The 18,987-nt window shown below is 40.3% G+C and overlaps 1 protein-coding gene across 1 annotated transcript in view; it reads left to right on the top strand.

Annotated features, from left to right (window-relative positions):
* mmp11a (matrix metallopeptidase 11a) overlaps positions 1-18,987 on the top strand; it is a 64,413-nt gene that overhangs the window by 40,335 nt on the left and 5,091 nt on the right. The window contains exons 3-7 of the mRNA XM_075467183.1: positions 2,138-2,281; positions 7,776-7,909; positions 9,972-10,225; positions 11,505-11,709; positions 12,560-12,820. Of these exons, the coding sequence (XP_075323298.1) occupies positions 2,138-2,281; positions 7,776-7,909; positions 9,972-10,225; positions 11,505-11,709; positions 12,560-12,820 (998 nt within the window). The remainder of the gene's footprint in view (positions 1-2,137; positions 2,282-7,775; positions 7,910-9,971; positions 10,226-11,504; positions 11,710-12,559; positions 12,821-18,987) is intronic.

Below are 18,987 nucleotides of genomic sequence, written 5' to 3'. Positions count from 1 at the left end.
GCTTTATTTTAAATGTGCTGCCATATGAATGAAAGTGCCATAACATTTGTTGTGCAAACACACTTTTAACATCAGCATCTTTCTGTAGTTTTTATGTAGAAGCCTCGCTCCACTGTCTGTTTCCTTGAATGACTTGCTGCTATCAGTTGTGTGTTTTGCCTTTAAGTGATATTTTAGACTGGAACTACTACGCTGAGAAGACAATTCAACTTGGCAGTGTTTACAGATGACTTTGGTTCTGTCGACTCCGCCGTCTGGAAGAACTTTAAAATGAAAATGGCCGAGTAAAAGTTCCGTACCCTTCTCCATGTTTGGTGGATCCGCCGGTTACTTTCTTTTCCGGTTCCACAGCAGACAGCAACAGACTTTCACAATAATAAAATAAATAATAAAAAAGGGGTGGTCCATGGCCATTCAGCTGGCCTCGGTTCGGGTCCCGTATCGCCCTGTGCTGCTTGTCGTTCCCCCTCTCTCTGCCCCCTGCTTCCTGTCTCTCTGAACTTTCTTATCCATTAAAGGTACAAAATCCCCCAAAAAATGTAAATATATTTTTTTAAATATATAAAAATAATAAAACCTGCGTTAATGTCTGATAAAATATTTATCCGCGTTAAATAATTGACGCGTTAAAGTGATAATAACGAGTTAACTCGCCCAGCCCTAATTTATAGCTGATATTTGTCCTCCGTTTTGCAGCCCAGTTGGGAAACTTGTAAAGTAAATAACACTGAAATTCAAGTCAAGGCCTGGGCTTTTTGGTAAGAATGAATATAAACTTACAGTTGAACTCGTTTGCAAACATAATTTCCCCTATATCCAACAAACAATCTTCAGTTCACTTGAACATCTTGTGTCTCACAGGAAAACCACAGCCTTTGGTTTCGGGGGCAGGTTACATGCCGGAACAGTTTCGGTGTAAAATACCAGGCTGCCAGGTTTTGTATTATTATGCCATAAATAAAAACGCCAACGTAGACAAAGGTGCTGCACTACATGTAAGCAAAACACGTTCTGACAGCTCCTGAATGAACCCACGGGTGTGAAAAAGTTCAACTGCTCCTTTAACTCTGGCTCACAGCAGGGCGGTCGCTCAACGTGGTTAAAGGACTAATCATCAGCGCTTTTGCACAAAACTGCTTCTCATATAAGGCTATAAAAGAAAGGAATGAAGTCCCCCAACACATAAAGTCCTGCATAAACATCAAAGATTTCACCAAACAAATTAAAATGCCCCTACTATTAAAACAGACGTGCTCCCTGATAATTGTTTTTTATTTATTTTTTTATTTTTTATTTTAATTTTTTTAATTTTATTTTATTTTAGTCATTTTTTTAATCAGGCTTCTTAAAGACTTTTTTTTAAAGAAAATATTAAATAAAATATGAATCAAAATGTATAATTTGGAATTGAACAAATTAAAATGCACCTACTATTAAAACAGACGTGCTCCCACTGATAATTGTTTTATTTATTTATTTATTTTTAATATAAATTTTTTTTTAATCAGGCTTCTTAAAGACTTTTTTTTAAAGAAAATATTAAATAAAATATTAATCAAAATGTATAATTCGGAAATGAACAAATTAAAATGATTAAAATAGACCCACTGGTAATTAATAAGGTTGTTTTTTAAAATAAAGAAAGGAAAAAAATGATAATAATTGTACTCCTTACCCCATCCCCCTTTAAGGACTACGGATGGAAAATAGCACTCCTGCTAAATCTGATGTAACCATCTTGTTGTTGTTGTTCATGAAATGGCTGATTTATGGTATTGCATGCTGTCCTTTAAATAAACTCATTCATTCATTCATTTCAGAACTCTAACCGGTGTCTAATTTGTACAAAAAGGTGACACTTTTCACCCTGAATGCTCCAAAGTTAAACTTTACAGCAGCACTGTTGGTTTCTTTTTCATGTCATCACCCTGGGTGGTTTTACCCAAAAGGAAACGGGAGGGCATGATGATGCAGCGCTCTGTTGGTGAGCTTCAGGGCGTCGGTAACAGCTCAGCTCCCTGCTGAAGAAGCGGCTGCAGACATCAGATCAGAGGGAGGCATGCTGGGCCGGTGGTCCCTCTGTGCTACAGCGTTTCCTGTCTGTGTTTTTGACGCCCGTGCCTGGTTTTTCCTGCAGGATCGTCAGGTTTCCCCGGCAGATGAGCGAGGAGAAGGTGCGGCGCATCTTTCAGGAGGCGCTGAAAATCTGGAGCGACGTCACGCCGCTCACCTTCACCGAGGTCCACAGCGGGAGGGCCGACATCCGCATCGACTTCATGAGGTGGGAGGACTGACTGAAGGGGGAAAAGGGAAAAAAAAGCACAGCGGCTCGTGGGAAATAAGTTCAGATAACGTCTACGAAGTTACTGGTTTGACATTTGATCGACACGAGAGAAGTTTCTCGCCTTTCTGTAAGAAACGGAAACTTTTTCTGTGAATAAGAACCTGAAACACGTCATTTCTGTTCAACTCTCTCTCTCTGCACATTGATTAAAAGCACAAACTCTATTCTTTTTTAACTTTAAACTACATTCTTAGACATATTCCCGTGAATATAATACCTTCATGTTCCAAAAATTAAACTAAACTTTTGCCTCAATTAAGTATTCTGGGATCTGTGTTTCTGCTAATTACACTGGAAAAAAACAAAGTCTTACCAAGTATATTTGTCTCATTTCTAGTCAAAATACCTCATTACACTTAATATAAGACACAACTGCCTACCAAGCACTATTTCAGACAGATATAGGGACTTGTTTTAATACAATACATCTTGAATATCTTGTTAAATGAAAAAGTCTTGAAAACAAATTGTTTTGAGTCACATATCATATGAAACAAGCTTTTTTTTTACATTTGAAGAGGTTTTTAAGCTAATTTCAAGATCACTTTTAACTCGTAAGTCCTAAATATCACATCTTATTGCAAGAAATCTTGACAAGCCGATTTTCACTAGTTCCATTGGCAGATTTATTTTGCTTATTTCAAGCAAAAACGTCTTGTATTTGTTGTTTTTCTTATTTTTGGAGGGGCATTTTTTGCAGTGTAGCCCAATCTCTCCTCCCTCCTGCTTGTTTTGTGCATGTTAAAATGGTTAAAACATTCACCAGAGACGGCCTTTAACGCCAGTAAAGCTAATTCAGAGACTCAGCTGTGACATAGGACATTGTTCCAGAAGTCTTGTGGTTTGTTCAGATGCAGCTTTGCAAACCTAAGCTGTGCTGCCATGTTCTTTTTAGAGAGAAGAGGCTTTCTCCTGCAGCCCTTCCACACAAGCTGTACTTGTTCAGTCTGTTTCTAACTGTGCTGTCATGAACTTGAACCTTTAACATGCTAACTGAGGCCTGCGGAGTCTGAGATGTAGCTCTTGGGTTTCTGACCTTGGGGTGACCTTTAACCTTTAACATGCTAACTGAGGCCTGCAGAGTCTGAGATGTAGCTCTTGGGTTTCTGACCTTGGGGTGACCTTTAACCTTTAACATGCTAACTGAGGCCTGCAGAGTCTGAGATGTAGCTCTTGGGTTTCTGACCTTGGGGTGACCTTGCTGGGACGTCCACTCCTGGGAAGATTGACAGCTGTCCTGAATGTTTTACACTTGTGAATAATCTTTCTCTCTGTAGAACGATGGACTCCAGATAGTTTGGAAATGGCCTTATAACCCTTCCCAGGTTGATGGGCAGCAACAGCTGCTTTTCTGAGATCATTGCTGATGTCTTTCCTCCCTGTTAACACTCACCTGAATGCTCCAAAACTTCTGCTTTTATAGAGCTGCTCACACTGACTGATGATCAGTGGCTGCTACTTCTTAAATCCTATGGAAACAGAAGGGGTAGACTTCTGTAAAAGGGTAAAACTTTAGGCTTCTGCAGTTAGATTATGCAGATTCACACAGCTATCAATCAAATGTTATTATTTTATCTACTCAGAGTTGCATTGCCTTGACTGTTTCTTGCACATTTATACTAAAAGTTATGTAGAAAAACAAAGTACAGTAAATTCCAAAGGTTTTACATATCAGAACCTGATCAAAATTATAAAAAAATCAATAAATATAACCTCTGATAAACAAAAACACATGACATATATGTTTTGTCGGTTTGCTGGTCTGGAGCTTTAAGGTGTGTGTTAATATGATGCCATGGAGGAAAGATATCAGCATTTTCCTGGGAAGGGTTATAAGGCCATTTCTAAACAATTTGGAGTCAATCATTTTACTGTAAGGATGATCATTCACTTGTGGAAAACCACAAAATTAGACTGTTCAAAGCTCAGAGAAATTGCAAAAACACAAGAGCTACCTGTTAGAGTCTACAGGCCTCAGTTAGTAGGTTACGTATTAAAGTTCATGACGGTTCTAGAAAAATTATCATATTTAGAAAAAGACAAGAAAGACTTGTTTTGATGGGTTTAATGAGAAAGCCTCTTCTCTCTAAAAAAGAATATGGCAGCACTGCTTAGGTTTGTATGGAAGCGTATTGCATTCACTTAAAAAAAACAACTCCGGTTTTTCTGTCTAATTTATGTTTTTGGTTTGTTGTTCGGAGTAATTTTTTTTCTGTTTTTTGTGGTATTTTTTTTTTAGTTTAGAAAGAAACAATCAACGCATTCATTCCTTTATGAGGGCTCAATTTAATGGAAGCAAACATGACTGGTTTGTTTAGTTTAATCAAGTTTTACTTTGACCTGGGTTTAAGAAAGGTGGGGGGGGGCTCAACAGACTCACTGTTAGCGTATAGTATTAGCATATAATCCAACGTTATGCTGAATGAATCGTTCTACTTGTAGCCACGAGTGTCATACCCTGTGCGTAACTAATTACATGCCTTACCTTTATTGAACGGTAGAAAGGGTTCAAGACTGGGCATGTATGGGCGGGGGCAGGAGTCACCTTAGGTCCACTGGAGTCACTTGCAGGCTGGATAATCTTGCGGGATTTCAAAGTATCTCGATATTTCCGAAAAAAATTACCCTCAAAAACAGAGGGAGAAAAAATAGCCAGAAAAACAGAAAAAGAATTACCCCGAAAAACAGACCAAAAAATAGATTAGAAAGAAAAAACAGAGTTGTTTTTTTTTTTTTTAAGTGAATGCAATACGCTTCCGTAGCTTTGCAAAGCTACATCTGAACAAAGACTTCTGGAACATAAGGTCATAATTCTCAGCAGCACTTTTGGAGGAAACCAAACACAGCATATCAGCACAAACACCTCATACCAACTATCAAGCACGGTGGTGGAGGGCTGATGATCTGGGCTTGTTTTGCAACCAAAGGACCTGGCCACCTTGCAGAGTCATATTAGTTGCAAACAGATTTCAAGAATCAGAACTGAACTAATTTTGTCACAAAAAGCTAAAAAAAAATGGTGATAATCATCATATATCAGAGGATGCACTTAGAATGACCCATGAAGGGTTTTACAGCTGTTTGAATCAAAGGGAAAGCCTGAGGTTGAACATATTAAAGTAACTAATCAGCAGTTCAAAAGGACTACAATGACAAAAACAACCACTTAAGTCCCACCTGTGTTCCATGCAAATATTGTGAGCATCTCAGTCAACACGAGCGCAGAGCCAAATATTTTAAGACTCAGATTAAAATCAGACTCAAACAAAAGTCTTTGCTACAAAGGGATTTCCAGAGCCACAGATATGCAAACAAAAGATAGCGGAACAAGAAAGGACAAGCAGATTTAAAAACTGCAGATGCAACGGCTTTACCTGTGATCGGTATCAGCTGTGCCTTTCCTTTATGTTGAACGGTTTGTTGTTTTCCTGCTGTGTTTTGCCCCGTTTGAATCATAGTTTTGATTCAAGCTGTATTGTTTGTCACGTCACAGGAAGCTTTTGTTATGAAACCGCCGGTTGAATGACCCTAAGTGAGGAAACAGTTGGGATGTTACGGAAGAATGGGACCAAATAACACCTGAAACTCCTCATCTGTTGCATTCCTTAAAGCCAGAACATCTTTCAGAGTAAAAACTCAAGAACTGGCTCTTCTTGCATTTTGGGGGATATGATATGTCTGTCATGAGCCCTGCACATGTGCAGCTATATACTTTAATTTTTTTAGGCCATCAAAAGTCCACAAAGATGTCAAGTGTCCATAAATCAAACCCGCATGGTGCTCTGGAGCAGTTTCAGGCCGGAGAACGTGCTCAACAAAAGTCAATGTACTTAGAAATAAGTCAAACTACTACCTAAACTACTCTGGTGTTTCTGTGTTGTGAGGAAGAATGGCATCATTACAAAGATGTAAAAGAATGTAACCGTGGATGTATCTTAACTAGGGCTGGGCAACGATTAAAAATGTTTAATCTAATTAATCACATGATTTCCCTGATTAATCACGATTAATCGCATTTGTACGCAGAATCCAAAAATGAATCCAAAAGTAGTGTATAGCTTTTAGCATTTAGCTTTATTTTAAATGTGCTGCCATATGAATGAAAGTGCCATAACATTTGTTGTGCAAACACACTTTTAACATCAGCATCTTTCTGTAGTTTTTATGTAGAAGCCTCGCTCCACTGTCTGTTTCCTTGAATGACTTGCTGCTATCAGTTGTGTGTTTTGCCTTTAAGTGATATTTTAGACTGGAACTACTACGCTGAGAAGACAATTCAACTTGGCAGTGTTTACAGATGACTTTGGTTGTGTCGACTCCGCCGTCTGGAAGAACTTTAAAATGAAAACGGCCGAGTAAAAGTTCTGTACCCTTCTCCATGTTTGGTGGATCCGCCGATTACTTTCTTTTCCGGTTCCGCAGCAGACAGCAACAGACTTTTACAAAATAAAAGCCTGTGAGCAGCAGACTTTTACAATAATAAAATAAATAATAAAACGCAATAAAACATTTGTCGGCGTTAAATTATTAATGAGTTAACTCGATAATAACGAGTTAACTCGCCCAGCCCTAATCTTAACAAATTAAGTTGATGTAAAAAAAAACATGTATTGTTATCGATTCATACTGTCTGCAGTGACATAAAAATCAAAGAAAACACAAGTCTCTGCCTTTTATTTGTATCTAAAATGCATTTAACGTTGTATTTTTACTAAAGTTAAATTCACACAGTATAAACGCTATAAAGTCCCACTGTCTCTGGTCAGTATGTGTGTTTATCTTTGTTTTTATGTGTTCATATATTTGTTAATTTACTTATTAATTCCCCAGAAAGGAAAACGTAAGGAGCTAAAACACAGATCAAGCTAATGGAAGCTAAGCAGAAAAGTTAATAACTTTTTTTTTCCCCCGATTTCATTAACTGGAAAGGATTAAGAGGAACTTCAATGTCAATGTTCTTTTTTTACATTGTTCTTTAATCAACTCTTTATATGATTTATTGTTATTGCACTTATTATTGCACTCGTGCTTTTGTTTTAATTACTTTAAGTTTGTTGTTTATTTAGGTGCAGACCAGAAGGGCATTGGAAATAAGTCAGTGAGATGGTAGATTGATCAATAAATCTACAATAAGATGAAGTTTGCACCATTTAGCAGCTTTTTAAATGTGAATATTTACTTCTTTTATCTGCATCAAGTGGTAATAAAAATAAAAATAATAAAAAGCCAACAACAGAATACCTATTTTTAGTTCAAATCATATTCTCGTGTTGTTTTTCATCTTTATACTGTGTTTATTCATCATTTCCTGTTGGTGTTAATAGATCCTGAAAGCTGCCACTGACATGCAGATATGACTATAATTTTGTCTGTAAGGTTGTTTTTAAAAGGCTTTATCGTGCTTTAATCATTCTGTTTTATAAACCCGCAGGTACTGGCATGGAGACAACCTTCCCTTTGATGGCCAGGGTGGGATTCTTGCTCACGCCTTCTTCCCCAAAACACACCGACAAGGCGACATTCACTTCGACAACGATGAGTCATGGACCCTGGGAAACCACATGGGTAAGCATCTCACTGACTTTTATTTTTAAATTGCTCTTTGTGCCACAGAAAGAGCTTGTTTACTACTCGAAGTGAACACAAAATATATCACTTTTACTCATTCATTCCTCTGCTTTCAGCCTGATGATATCATTGGATAACTGAATATAAGCTGGAGTAACATAATTATTTTACATACATGCATTCTACAATGTTTTAATAAATCAATGTATGTACATTGTTCATGTTCTGTTGTATAACAGCAGCAGAAGGAACTGCTGCTTATCACGTCCAGAAAGCTTTTAGAAAAGAAATTGTTTAAATCTGACAATAAAGGCTGAATAAATAAAAAAAAGTAGAAAAGAGTCTTAGTCTTAGTTTAAGCAGCCAGACTTTCTTGGAATATTTTTAAAAGTGGTCTTCAACAACATTTCTCCAGCTTTCTGAAGGTCTTTCAAAGTTTTTGTTTGGACATTTTCTGCTTTTTCATTCATTTTCGGTCCAATTTTTTCTTTGTTTAAGCCACTTAACTCTGACCTTTGAATCATTCAAGCAGGAAAAAGGCTCCTAACTCAAGGGATGAGCCAGTGTTGTGTCCACACAGAACAGACAACTTAGCAAAGAAGCCATTTTAAACTGGATCTTTAGGCACTTTGTTCCCAGCAGCCTGCCACAGAGACACATCATTTGTTCCCATTTCTTTAGCTGCATCTGTGAAAAACAGCAAAGATAACACAGTGTGACAGACAGAAAACAGGATTTCTGCAGCAACAAGGTGATTCCCAAAGAGCTGTTAGCTGAAAACTTGGCATATCTCAGCATGGTGTGCAGTGTGTCCTTAAAACATTTGAGGAAACTGGACAAAAGAAGGAGTGACTGGCCTAAAAAATGAACAGTATCTGAAAGTGATGTCCTTAAGAAAGAGGAAAACATCCAGCAAAGACCTGACACAGGAGCTGAGAGATGCATCTGGACCTTCAGCTGATCCATCTGCTGTTGGCCCAAGCCTCATCAGAAATGGGCTCCATGGCAGGGTGGCTGTCAAGAAGCCGTTCTTAAGGAAGGGAAACAGGGAGAAAAGGCTGAGCTGTGCCAAAGGACACAAGAAGTGGGCTGAAAATCAGTGGCAGCAGGTCTGATGGAGGGATGAATCCTCCCCAGAGCCCGGAGCTCAACATTACTGAAGCAGTGTGGGATCATGTTGGCAGAGAACGGAACAAAAGGCAGCCCACATCCAAAGAAGAGCTTTGGGATGTCCTTCAAGAAGCCTGGAGAACTATTCCTGAAGACTCCTTAAAGAAAGGACAGAAAGCTCGTCTGAGAGGGTTCAGGCTGAGTTGGAGGAGAAAGGAGCTCAGAGCAGATATTCACGTTAAAGCTGCTCAGAACTGAACAAACTCTGTTTCTACCTTTTATACTGTATTTCCATTTATTTTGGCATGTTTTAGTAAATTACTGAAACTATTTTTCTTGGAAGTATAAAAAGAAGTGAGGGGTGGGTCCTACAGTCCTGCAAATACAGTCGTAATAAACAGATTCATGACGAAATCCAACTCCAAAACCATCACTGTCCCGAAAGCTTTTATTCTTAGAAATAAGGTGGAGGAAAGTCGCATAGAAAGGTTTATATTTAGCAGATGGGAGCTGGTCAGAGTCGACCCGTGTGGGCTGCTGCAGTGTTCGGGGGGCGCGCTCTCTTCCAGGTGAGCTGTGCACGCGCTCCGACCTGAACGTCTTTAACCATCTCCTTCTTAATTATCACTTTTTTTTTGGTAGCTACAAAAACAATTCTTTGAAAAGGTGTTATCATGTGCTATACTTAAATATACAGTTTGAAAACGATAAAGTCAAACACGTCTGACACGCGTGTGTCACGTCAACAGGTAACTGAGTGCAGATATGAGTCAGCAGGGAGGTGCTTTTTATGACTCACTGGGCGGTCTGTTGGCACTGGATGGGCTCAGGTGGCAAAATCCCCACCGTCTGCTGCTGAAAGCAGGTCAAAACAAATGCTTACGACTGTTTCCAAACATGGTCTGAACCAGGTGTGTCCCCCTTCTCCCCCCCCACCCCCACCCTGCAGGAACAGACCTTCTCCAGGTTGCCGCCCATGAGTTCGGGCACGTCTTGGGCCTGCAGCACTCACGAGTGCCTGGAGCCATCATGTCCGCTTACTACTCCTTCTCCTACCCGCTGAGGCTGCACGAGGATGACAAACAAGGCATCCAGTATCTGTATGGGGCTCGCCCGCAGGTCATTCCCCCAACGCCACCCCCACCCCCACCCCCACCACCGCCGCCGCCGCCACCATTCAACCCGGAGACCAACGAGATCAATGTGAGTGTTAATGTGAGCAGAATTTCAGCCTCTTCAGGCTGTGAAAACTGTAAGCAAAATAAGAAATAATGATGCATTTTAGACTTAGGAATGACCAGTTTACACTTAATCCCCTCAACCAGAGAAAATCTGCTTTATAGAGTTTGTTCTTGTGAATCAGAACAGTTTCATTTTGGCGTTTTTGTGCCTCAGTATCAAAGCAGCTGATGCCAGTTTTTCTAGCTACATCGAGTTTAGTGCAACAAGCAGCTCATCACAGACCAAATGTAGAGGGACGTAGCTTCATCTTGCTCTGCGTTCTCCATCTTTCTCCAATGCCTGAGTTTGTTGTTGTTGTTGGTGGTGAAGAGGTCAACAGGAAGTGGCTCTATTAGCAACAGCTGGAATGGGTACAGCGCCACCTATCATACCGGGGTATGACACGCTTTGTGCCTCTGATCCCATTCATTCACCGCCATATATCCAAGGAGAATAAATAAAGAGCATAACCCAACTATAGCTGTAATCCAATTAATCTCACCATGTAGACCCGCTGAGTGTATTAATATCAAGTGTATTCCCGGCATGATCAGTAGCTGTGATTCTATATTTCTGACTGGAAACAGCAGGAAAGCTGCAAGTTGTAGATTGTAGCCAACATTATTCAACTTGATAAAAGAGTCATAAAGCATTAGTTTGGGACTTAGCAGCTTATTAACTCAAATTTGGCACTCTGTACTTTTAGTATAATGATTAAATGATATAATACAGAGTTCATTGCAGCCATCTGGCTGATTAGTTATGGAACAACAATGAACCTCTGTGGCACAGACAAAAAAAACAATCCAGCTTGGTGGGAATTCTTGGCCAAAGAAAATATATCGCAGGTCAGTAATTTAGCTGGCATCGCTGTCTGTGGTTCAAAGGCTGGTGGTAAAATTTATGTTCAGGCTTTATTTCTAATTGTCCGTGAATGTGTTTGAAACTATACCACATTATACAAGAGGGGATTTTTGAGCCACAGATGACAAATGAGGACTGGAAGCAATCTTTCATTTCCTGAGGAATTTTGAGCACTGGAGATTAGTTTCACGTGTAAAACTCAGGTTTTATTTCTACTAAAAATACCTGATTTCATTTTTTTTCCCTCTGATGGTTTGAATAAAAGCAGTTTTCAGCTGGAGCCTCAGAAACTTTATTTCAGGATCATTTTAGGAAGTAAAATGGCTCATTACCACTTCATGCCACTGCAGTAAAGTTTCCTTCTTGTTGTTGTGCATGTGTTCGGTATTATTTCCAGCCTGACGCCTGCCAGACGGACTTTGATGCCGTGTCCATGATCCGAGGGGAGCTGTTCTTCTTTAAGTCGGGCTACGTTTGGAGGATCAGGGAGGGGCAACTGGAGAGCGGTTACCCGGCACTGGTGTCCCGGCACTGGAAGGAGGTCCCCAACAACATCGACGCTGCCTTTGAAGACAAGTCGGGGAATATTTGGTTCTTACAAGGTGGGGAGCGAAGAGGTCTGAGCTGCAGTTTTTGTAGTTTTCACAAAGCAAATATTTCGATCACGCGTGCTTCTATTTATAAATATTAAAGCTATATTAAAAGTAGGGCTGGGCAACGATTAAAATGTTTAATATAATTAATCACTTGATTTCCCTGATTAATCACGATTAATCGCATTTGTACGCAAAATCCAAAAATGAATCCAAAAGTAGTGTATAGCTTTTAGCATTTAGCTTTATTTTAAATGTGCTGCCATATGAATGAAAGTGCCATAACATTTGTTGTGCAAACACACTTTTAACATCAGCATCTTTCTGTAGTTTTTATGTAGAAGCCTCGCTCCACTGTCTGTTTCCTTGAATGACTTGCTGCTATCAGTTGTGTGTTTTGCCTTTAAGTGATATTTTAGACTGGAACTACTACGCTGAGAAGACAATTCAACTTGGCTGTAAATGCAGGAGTTTTTTTTTAAAATTTATTTTGAAATACGTGCTTTTATGTTGAAACAAGTAAAACAGGAAGTAGCGCCGGTTAGCTCCGTGATGTTACCTGCTAGTTTATCTTTACTTTATTACTCCATGCTTCGTGGTGTTTGCTGTAACTGTGTGAATGTGATGCATTCAACAGACTTTTACAATAATAAAACCTGCGTTAATGCGCGATAAAATATTTATCGACGTTAAATAATTAACAAGTTAACGCGATAATAACGAGTTAACTCGCCGAGCCCTAATTAAAATGTCTCTATCGATGCTGCAGATAAGATCACAATAACTTAGCATCAGCCACACTTAAAAGTAAGAAATGAGAATGAAATTAGGAGTTAAATGGAGTTCTTTGTAACTGCAGGTGAGTATTACTGGGTGTTTGATGCTGAGATGAAGATCAGGGGGCCGGAGCCCATCAGGAATCTGGGTTTGCCGGTGTCCGGGATCCAGGCGGCGCTGCGCTGGGGCCACGACTCCAACTTCAACACCTACTTCTTCAAGTCGGGCAGCTACTGGAGGTTCAGCCCCCATGAAAACCGGGTCGAGTCTGTCTACCCGCGCAACATGCACGACTGGAGCGGCATCCCCCACGACGTGGACGCCGCCTTCAGGGACGTCTACGGTACGACCCGCCAACGAGTTCTTAGCAAGCGATCAGAGGCCCTGTTTGAGGTTTTATCTTAGTTTGTTTCTATGGTCAGTTTTTGTTAGGAACTCATCAATATGTTTAAAAAAAAAAGCTTTTATTTCTATTTTATTAAATATAGCATTAAAGGGGCGGTTTGTGGCGTAGTGGGTTAAGCAGCCGGCCCATGAACAGAGGCTATAGTCCTCGCTGCTGCTGGCCCCGGTTCGAGTCCCGCATCGGACGGCCCTTTGCTGCATGTCATTCCCCCTCTCTCTGCCCCCTGCTTCCTGTCTCTCTTCAACTATCCTGTCCATTAAAGGCATAAAAGCCCCCCAAAAATGATAAAATAAAAAAAATATAGCATTAAAATATGCATAAAAACTAAGAATTTAGCTTCCTAAGAAAAATTAAAAGACAATATTTATTAGCTGATCATGGGTGAACTCTTAATGACTGATCAGCATGATGTTGAAGAGAGACAATAGATACTTTCCTGAAGAATGTACCCCTTATTAGAGGCTACAGCTAAATGAGTTCTTGCTGCAGTTTGAGTTTGCTGAACTGAACAATGAACCGTAGACCGACTACATGACCGCACATAAGAAGCGTCGGCCCTGCTGACCCAACAGGTGGTACCTATAGGATGCAGAAACCATGAATTCCTCAGACTCGTTACTTGTCGCATTTGCTGCAAATAAAACTGATTCTGCAGTACAAAAAAAACCCCAGTGAATAAGACAGGAGATGCTGGAGATTTCTGTTTTATTGTTAGCTTGAAAACCTTGAATCAGTCCAGTTTCATATCTATGTTGGAATAATAATCTAAATGTGTTTTTTTTTTTTTTAAGGTATTCTCAGAATCTCAGTGTTTTAAAGTCAATACACACCCCAAAAAAAGAAAAAAGTTCCAGCTCTTTCTATTTTATTAGTACACCCGTGTGTACCTGCTCGTCATGAATAGAAACTGTGTTAAAGGTGTTGTTACAACCCAGCTCAGTCGGGGGGGAAGTAACATTAAAGAAAATAAAAATAGTAATAAAAATACCCAGATGTTTTAAAGGTAAAAATAGCAAAGTGTTTATTGTTTAGTTTTCTTTTACAACAATCCACAAGTAAAAAGAGGGTCTCAAAACAATAGGCTACCCTAAATAAAACAAAAACTCCAAAACAAATAATTGCATCTTAAAGGGATACAAGGTAGTTTAGCGGCAGTATAGCGATCTCTATTGGTCAAACTGAAATTCTACACTGTCGTAAAAATGCCCACCTGTACACACACACTAAATAAACATCATGGCGAATGCTGCCGTTGTGTTATTTAGTCAGTACAGTTAGGTCATCTGATTCACAAGTGTGGACTGCCCACGTAAGATACTATAATCAGAGATTTTCTGTAGAGAGAACTCAAGATAATATGCTATAATCCTGTTGCTGGAGGAAGTGGCCGGGGACAGCTCGTCTGGGTGTCTCTGCTCAGGCTGCTGCCCCCGCGACCCGATCCCCGGACAAGCGGCACATAATGGATGTATGGATGGACTGTTGCTGATCTTGAATGGGATTCTTCCCTCATCATGGTGTATTCGTGGAGTGATTCCTTTGTATTAGCAGACACTTACAAAAGTTACATCTTAGACAGATGTGCGCAGGCACTACCAACATACACGCCGCAATAAACGCAGACTAGCTCTACACTATTCCGATTACAATCACAAATTAATCCATTTTCATTTGTACATAACAATTCTTGTTCGGATCAAAACGCTATTCTTATTCTAATCAGGTCAGTCCGTGTATTTCTGAAGCTAGGCTACGTCTCGAACTCAGGAGGAATTAGAGCACCGTCATCACCTGTCTCTTTACGATCTAAAACGCAGGTCACTATGGTAGATGAACAAGATCACAAAGATGGGAAGTGCCAACATCGAACGTTTCATATTCAGTCTGTGAAAGGCAGAATATGAAACGCTTGGTGTTGGCTCTTCAACGCAAGCGAACACATAGCCTACAACTACAGCTAGCATACAGTACCTAGCTAAGTGCTGTAAACACAAACGACTCTTCTCACGCATCACGACACTTCAGAAGCGGGTCGCTCCTGCCGAAGTTACAAATGGGATTTTCAGCATACAGACCCCTGTTGGGAGCGAGACAGGCTTCATTCGCTTACCATTGACTTGTTTAACCTTCGTTAAACTCCTGAAGGCTATAATTTTAGGTGAAAATGCTACCTAGTGCCCCTTTAAAGTTCAAAACTCCAAACTAAACCAAAACAAAACCAAAACATAATCAAACAAACCAAGAGGTAGTGATGTGTCGAGCAAAAAGGGGCGGGCCAGATGAAGCGTTGGTTCGAGGCTTGTATCGTTTCCATAAAAATCACGTGACTGATGACAAACGAGGCCTCGGATTCAGTGTACACGTCACTGATTCATTTTGAGCGTCACTATCGCATAAAAAGGGTTTGAACCCTGCAGCACTTTGAGGGTTTTGAGTTGGCGTTTTGTATTGGTGAGAGGTAGAGTGTGCGTTGGTTGTATCAGAGTTAGTGGTTAAGTTCAGTTATTATATCAGTCATATCATCTATTATTATTATTTTACTGCATTAGAATATATCGTAATTAGGTTAGAATAGTGTTAGAATAGTTTTATAGGATATGAACCCTCATTTTTCGCGGGGGTTACGTTCCAAAAAGAACCCGTGATAGGCGAAATCCGTGAAGTAGTAACCTTTATTTTTTTACAAATAACTACTGTAGGCCTACTGTAACATAATAATTTGAATCATCAATACGAACTGAAGGCTTCAAATTGCGGAGATCAGCACCGCGACCTGAGTCATTGGATTAGAACGGGAGAAAATGAAAAATGATTATGAAAACAAAATACAAAGTAGGCTACAGTAGGACAAATAGTGACTCGCGTGTATTTCACTGCTCTTCTGACTGAGCCGCTGCATCCTGACTCAGCGTTTTTTTTCTTCTAAAGCCCGCGGTGCAGTGTGTGTTTTTTCGAGAGAAGAACAGTTATCGGTAGTTGTTGTCGCTCTTTTTTCTTCTGGGCATATTAAACCGCAACGTTATTGACACACATTTTTTAAAATAAAAACCAATAACTTATATTTGTCTTGTTGCCCATACTGCTCTATACAGTTTATTCCTGACTCCCGGTCCCATAAGCACTTTCATACTCCCAGTTCCATAAGCACTGTAGTCAGTGTACATCATTGATATATTTCATTTGAGTGATCAACACCATAGCACTCAATAATACTTCCATATATAGAGTTTTCACACATTTATTTTCATTGAGACACAGTGACAACAATTGTTTATTTTATATTGCAGGATGCTCTAACTCAGGGTTAATTTAGTCTGTCATATATTCATTTTGCACAGCAGGTGTCACTAGAGAGACCGTTTCAATGAGGCTTCGGGTAATGAACCTTTTGGCGAACCTTTGGGCTGGAAAGCCTCACTGGTTCACAAAGCCTCATTTTGCCATCACTACCAAGAGGCTTCAAAACCAGTTTTAGTCAAAATGACACAAAACCAAAACACAGGACTCTTCAAAATCAACCGAGTTACAAACAGATTCTAGTAGCCTTCAGAACATACAAAAAACATAAGAAAAGTCACAGTCCAGCACAAGCTAATAAAGCTAATAAAGCTATCCAAACAATCAGACAAACCCCCAGCAAAGAGGCAAGCTGCTCACACAAAGGAACAAAGAGCCTTCTGGTAGGAAGTGGAGGTTTAAATAGGGAGGCCTCTTCAGTGATTGGTGGAGTCATTAAGAAGGAAGACCCAATCAGAGCAGGAGTAGGCCTCAACCAGGAAGTGCCAGGAGTAGAGCTGCATGCAGTTCCCTCAGTGGAGACAGCAGGCAGGAACCTACTCTTATACAGGAAAAAGAAACATACAAGGCCCAGACAGAACTCCTGTGAATTTAAACCTGTTCGAATCCAAATGTCCCGACACTTTACATCCTACACATATAATCACTAAGTTCAGCTCCATTTAAAGCAGGGATGTCCACATTCGGTCCCTGGAGGGGTCCGCTGTCCTGCAGGTTTTAGATGTTTCCCTGCCTCAACACACCTGATTCAGATCAGTGCATCATTAGCAGGCTGCTAACAATGTTTTGAAGAGATTAATTTCATTTGAATCAGGTCTGTTGAAGCAGGGAAACGTCTAAAACCTGCAGGACAGCGGACCCCTCCAGGGACCGAATGTGGACATCCCTGATTTAAAGGATTTACACACCAACTGTTGTTTTAAAATATTTAAGCACAAAATGCATCCCGAGCCTCCGATCGTGCTCTTTAGTTTTTGCTCAACCCGAATCACCTCTAATCTGCTGCAGCCACCCGGTTGGTCGAGCAGTTCAAACTGAGGCTCTTTTTAGAGATGTCTACACTCTTAACAAAAGTCTGCTCGGTGTCTGGACCGATCCAATGTCAGCGGTTTCTGCAAACAAGTTCAGGCTGGAGCATACCTGCGCGCTCATCTATACAAACCTCAATCTGGGATATGTGTGCACGGACGCATTCACCACGTACAGAAAACACGGTGCCAGCAAAGGAACAGTAATTACTTTGATTATGGGCTTGTGGCTCGACAATAAGAACATTAAAACAATAAATCATCTAATAAGAGTGACAATACCTTAGAAGCATTTGTAGACTCATTTCGAAGTGCACCGACTTTTATTATACACATAACAAAAGCCGGGCTGAACCTGCCCCAGAGCGCCCGGAGGCTGAAATGCCGCAGTGCACGGCTCCGGTTTCCAGCCCTGCGCCGCACCGTGTTCCTTTATGGTCGCTTGACATCTCTGTGGACTTTTAATTGCGTCTCTGTGGCCACTTCAGCATCACAACAGATTCCTGTGCATGTCTGCACATCTGCAGTTCTCACGTGAAGGTTTGTTTTCATCACAGTGGTGACAAATTTATCCACATTTTGATTTAAACCGCATCACTTCTGCATCAGGTGATCCCGTTTTTGCCTGTCAGGAAATCCTCTGCTCCTCAAACTAAAGCCTCCTGTACAACTTGACAAAAAGATTTTTAAAAGACTGACACCTTCTCACATTTAAAGGGATAGTTCGCCTCTTTTGACATGAAGCTGTATGACATCCCATATTAGCAACATCATTTATGAACATCTTCTTACCCCCTGCTGCGTCCTGTGAGCAGAGTTCCAGCTGAGTTTTGGTGTTCAATTCAATTCATTTTTATTTATATAGCGCCAAATACAACAAATGTAATCTCAAAGGACTTAAATAATAAAGTCCAATTCAAGCCAATTGGAATTCATATCATTGTAATCGTAATTATTTATAAAATAATCCAATTTATTCATATAGAGCCAATTCAAAAACAATTTCCTCGCTTAGGAAACCAACAGATTGCAACGTGTTGATGAAGGTAGTCCGGCTAGTTGGCTGGGGTTTAAAAAATAAAGCGTTTTGCTTCTCAAAACAATATGCGTTTAAAAGAGTAATACATTTGCATCACAAAATCGTTCTCCAGGAAAAAGTCACACCTCACAATCGCTTAGCCCTATTTTCTCTCCCGTCGTATCACTGCCTGCTGCTGCCTGCCGACAGCCGCGCCTGTTACGGTGTTTGCTGCTCGGTCTGCACAGCAGGTAGTGATACGAAGGGAGAGAAAATAGCACCAAGCGATTGTGAGGTCTGACTTTTTCCTGGAGAACGATTTTGTGATGCAAATGTATTACTCTGTTGAACGCATATTGTTTTGAGAAGAAAAACGCTTCATTTTTTAAACCCCAGCCAACTAGCCGGACTACCTTCATCAACACCAAAACGAGGCTGGAACTCTGCTCACAGGACGCAGCAGGGGGTAAGAACATGTTCATAAATTATATTACTAGTATGGGATGTCATACAGCTTCATGTCAAAAGAGGCGAACTATGCCTTTAAGCATAAAATGGGACCAAAAAGCAGCTTTTAGCCACAGAATGTGGACATGAAAAAAGCCAAATCTTCCCACTTTTTCTCCTTCTCCATTCTGTTGTGGCACAAAGGAGACGAAAACTTCGCAGAGACGTTCACGCTGTTGCTATCATGCAGTGAGGAGCATAGACATAATATACGTAGACGCCTCATGGCGGGCTGGAACGTAACAGCGTCGCCG

Source organism: Odontesthes bonariensis, chromosome 6, assembly GCF_027942865.1.
Source record: "Odontesthes bonariensis isolate fOdoBon6 chromosome 6, fOdoBon6.hap1, whole genome shotgun sequence".
Classification (NCBI taxonomy): domain Eukaryota; kingdom Metazoa; phylum Chordata; class Actinopteri; order Atheriniformes; family Atherinopsidae; genus Odontesthes; species Odontesthes bonariensis.
The sequence above is the reverse complement of the archived record's forward strand: the minus strand, read 5'-3'. Positions and strand labels throughout refer to the sequence as shown.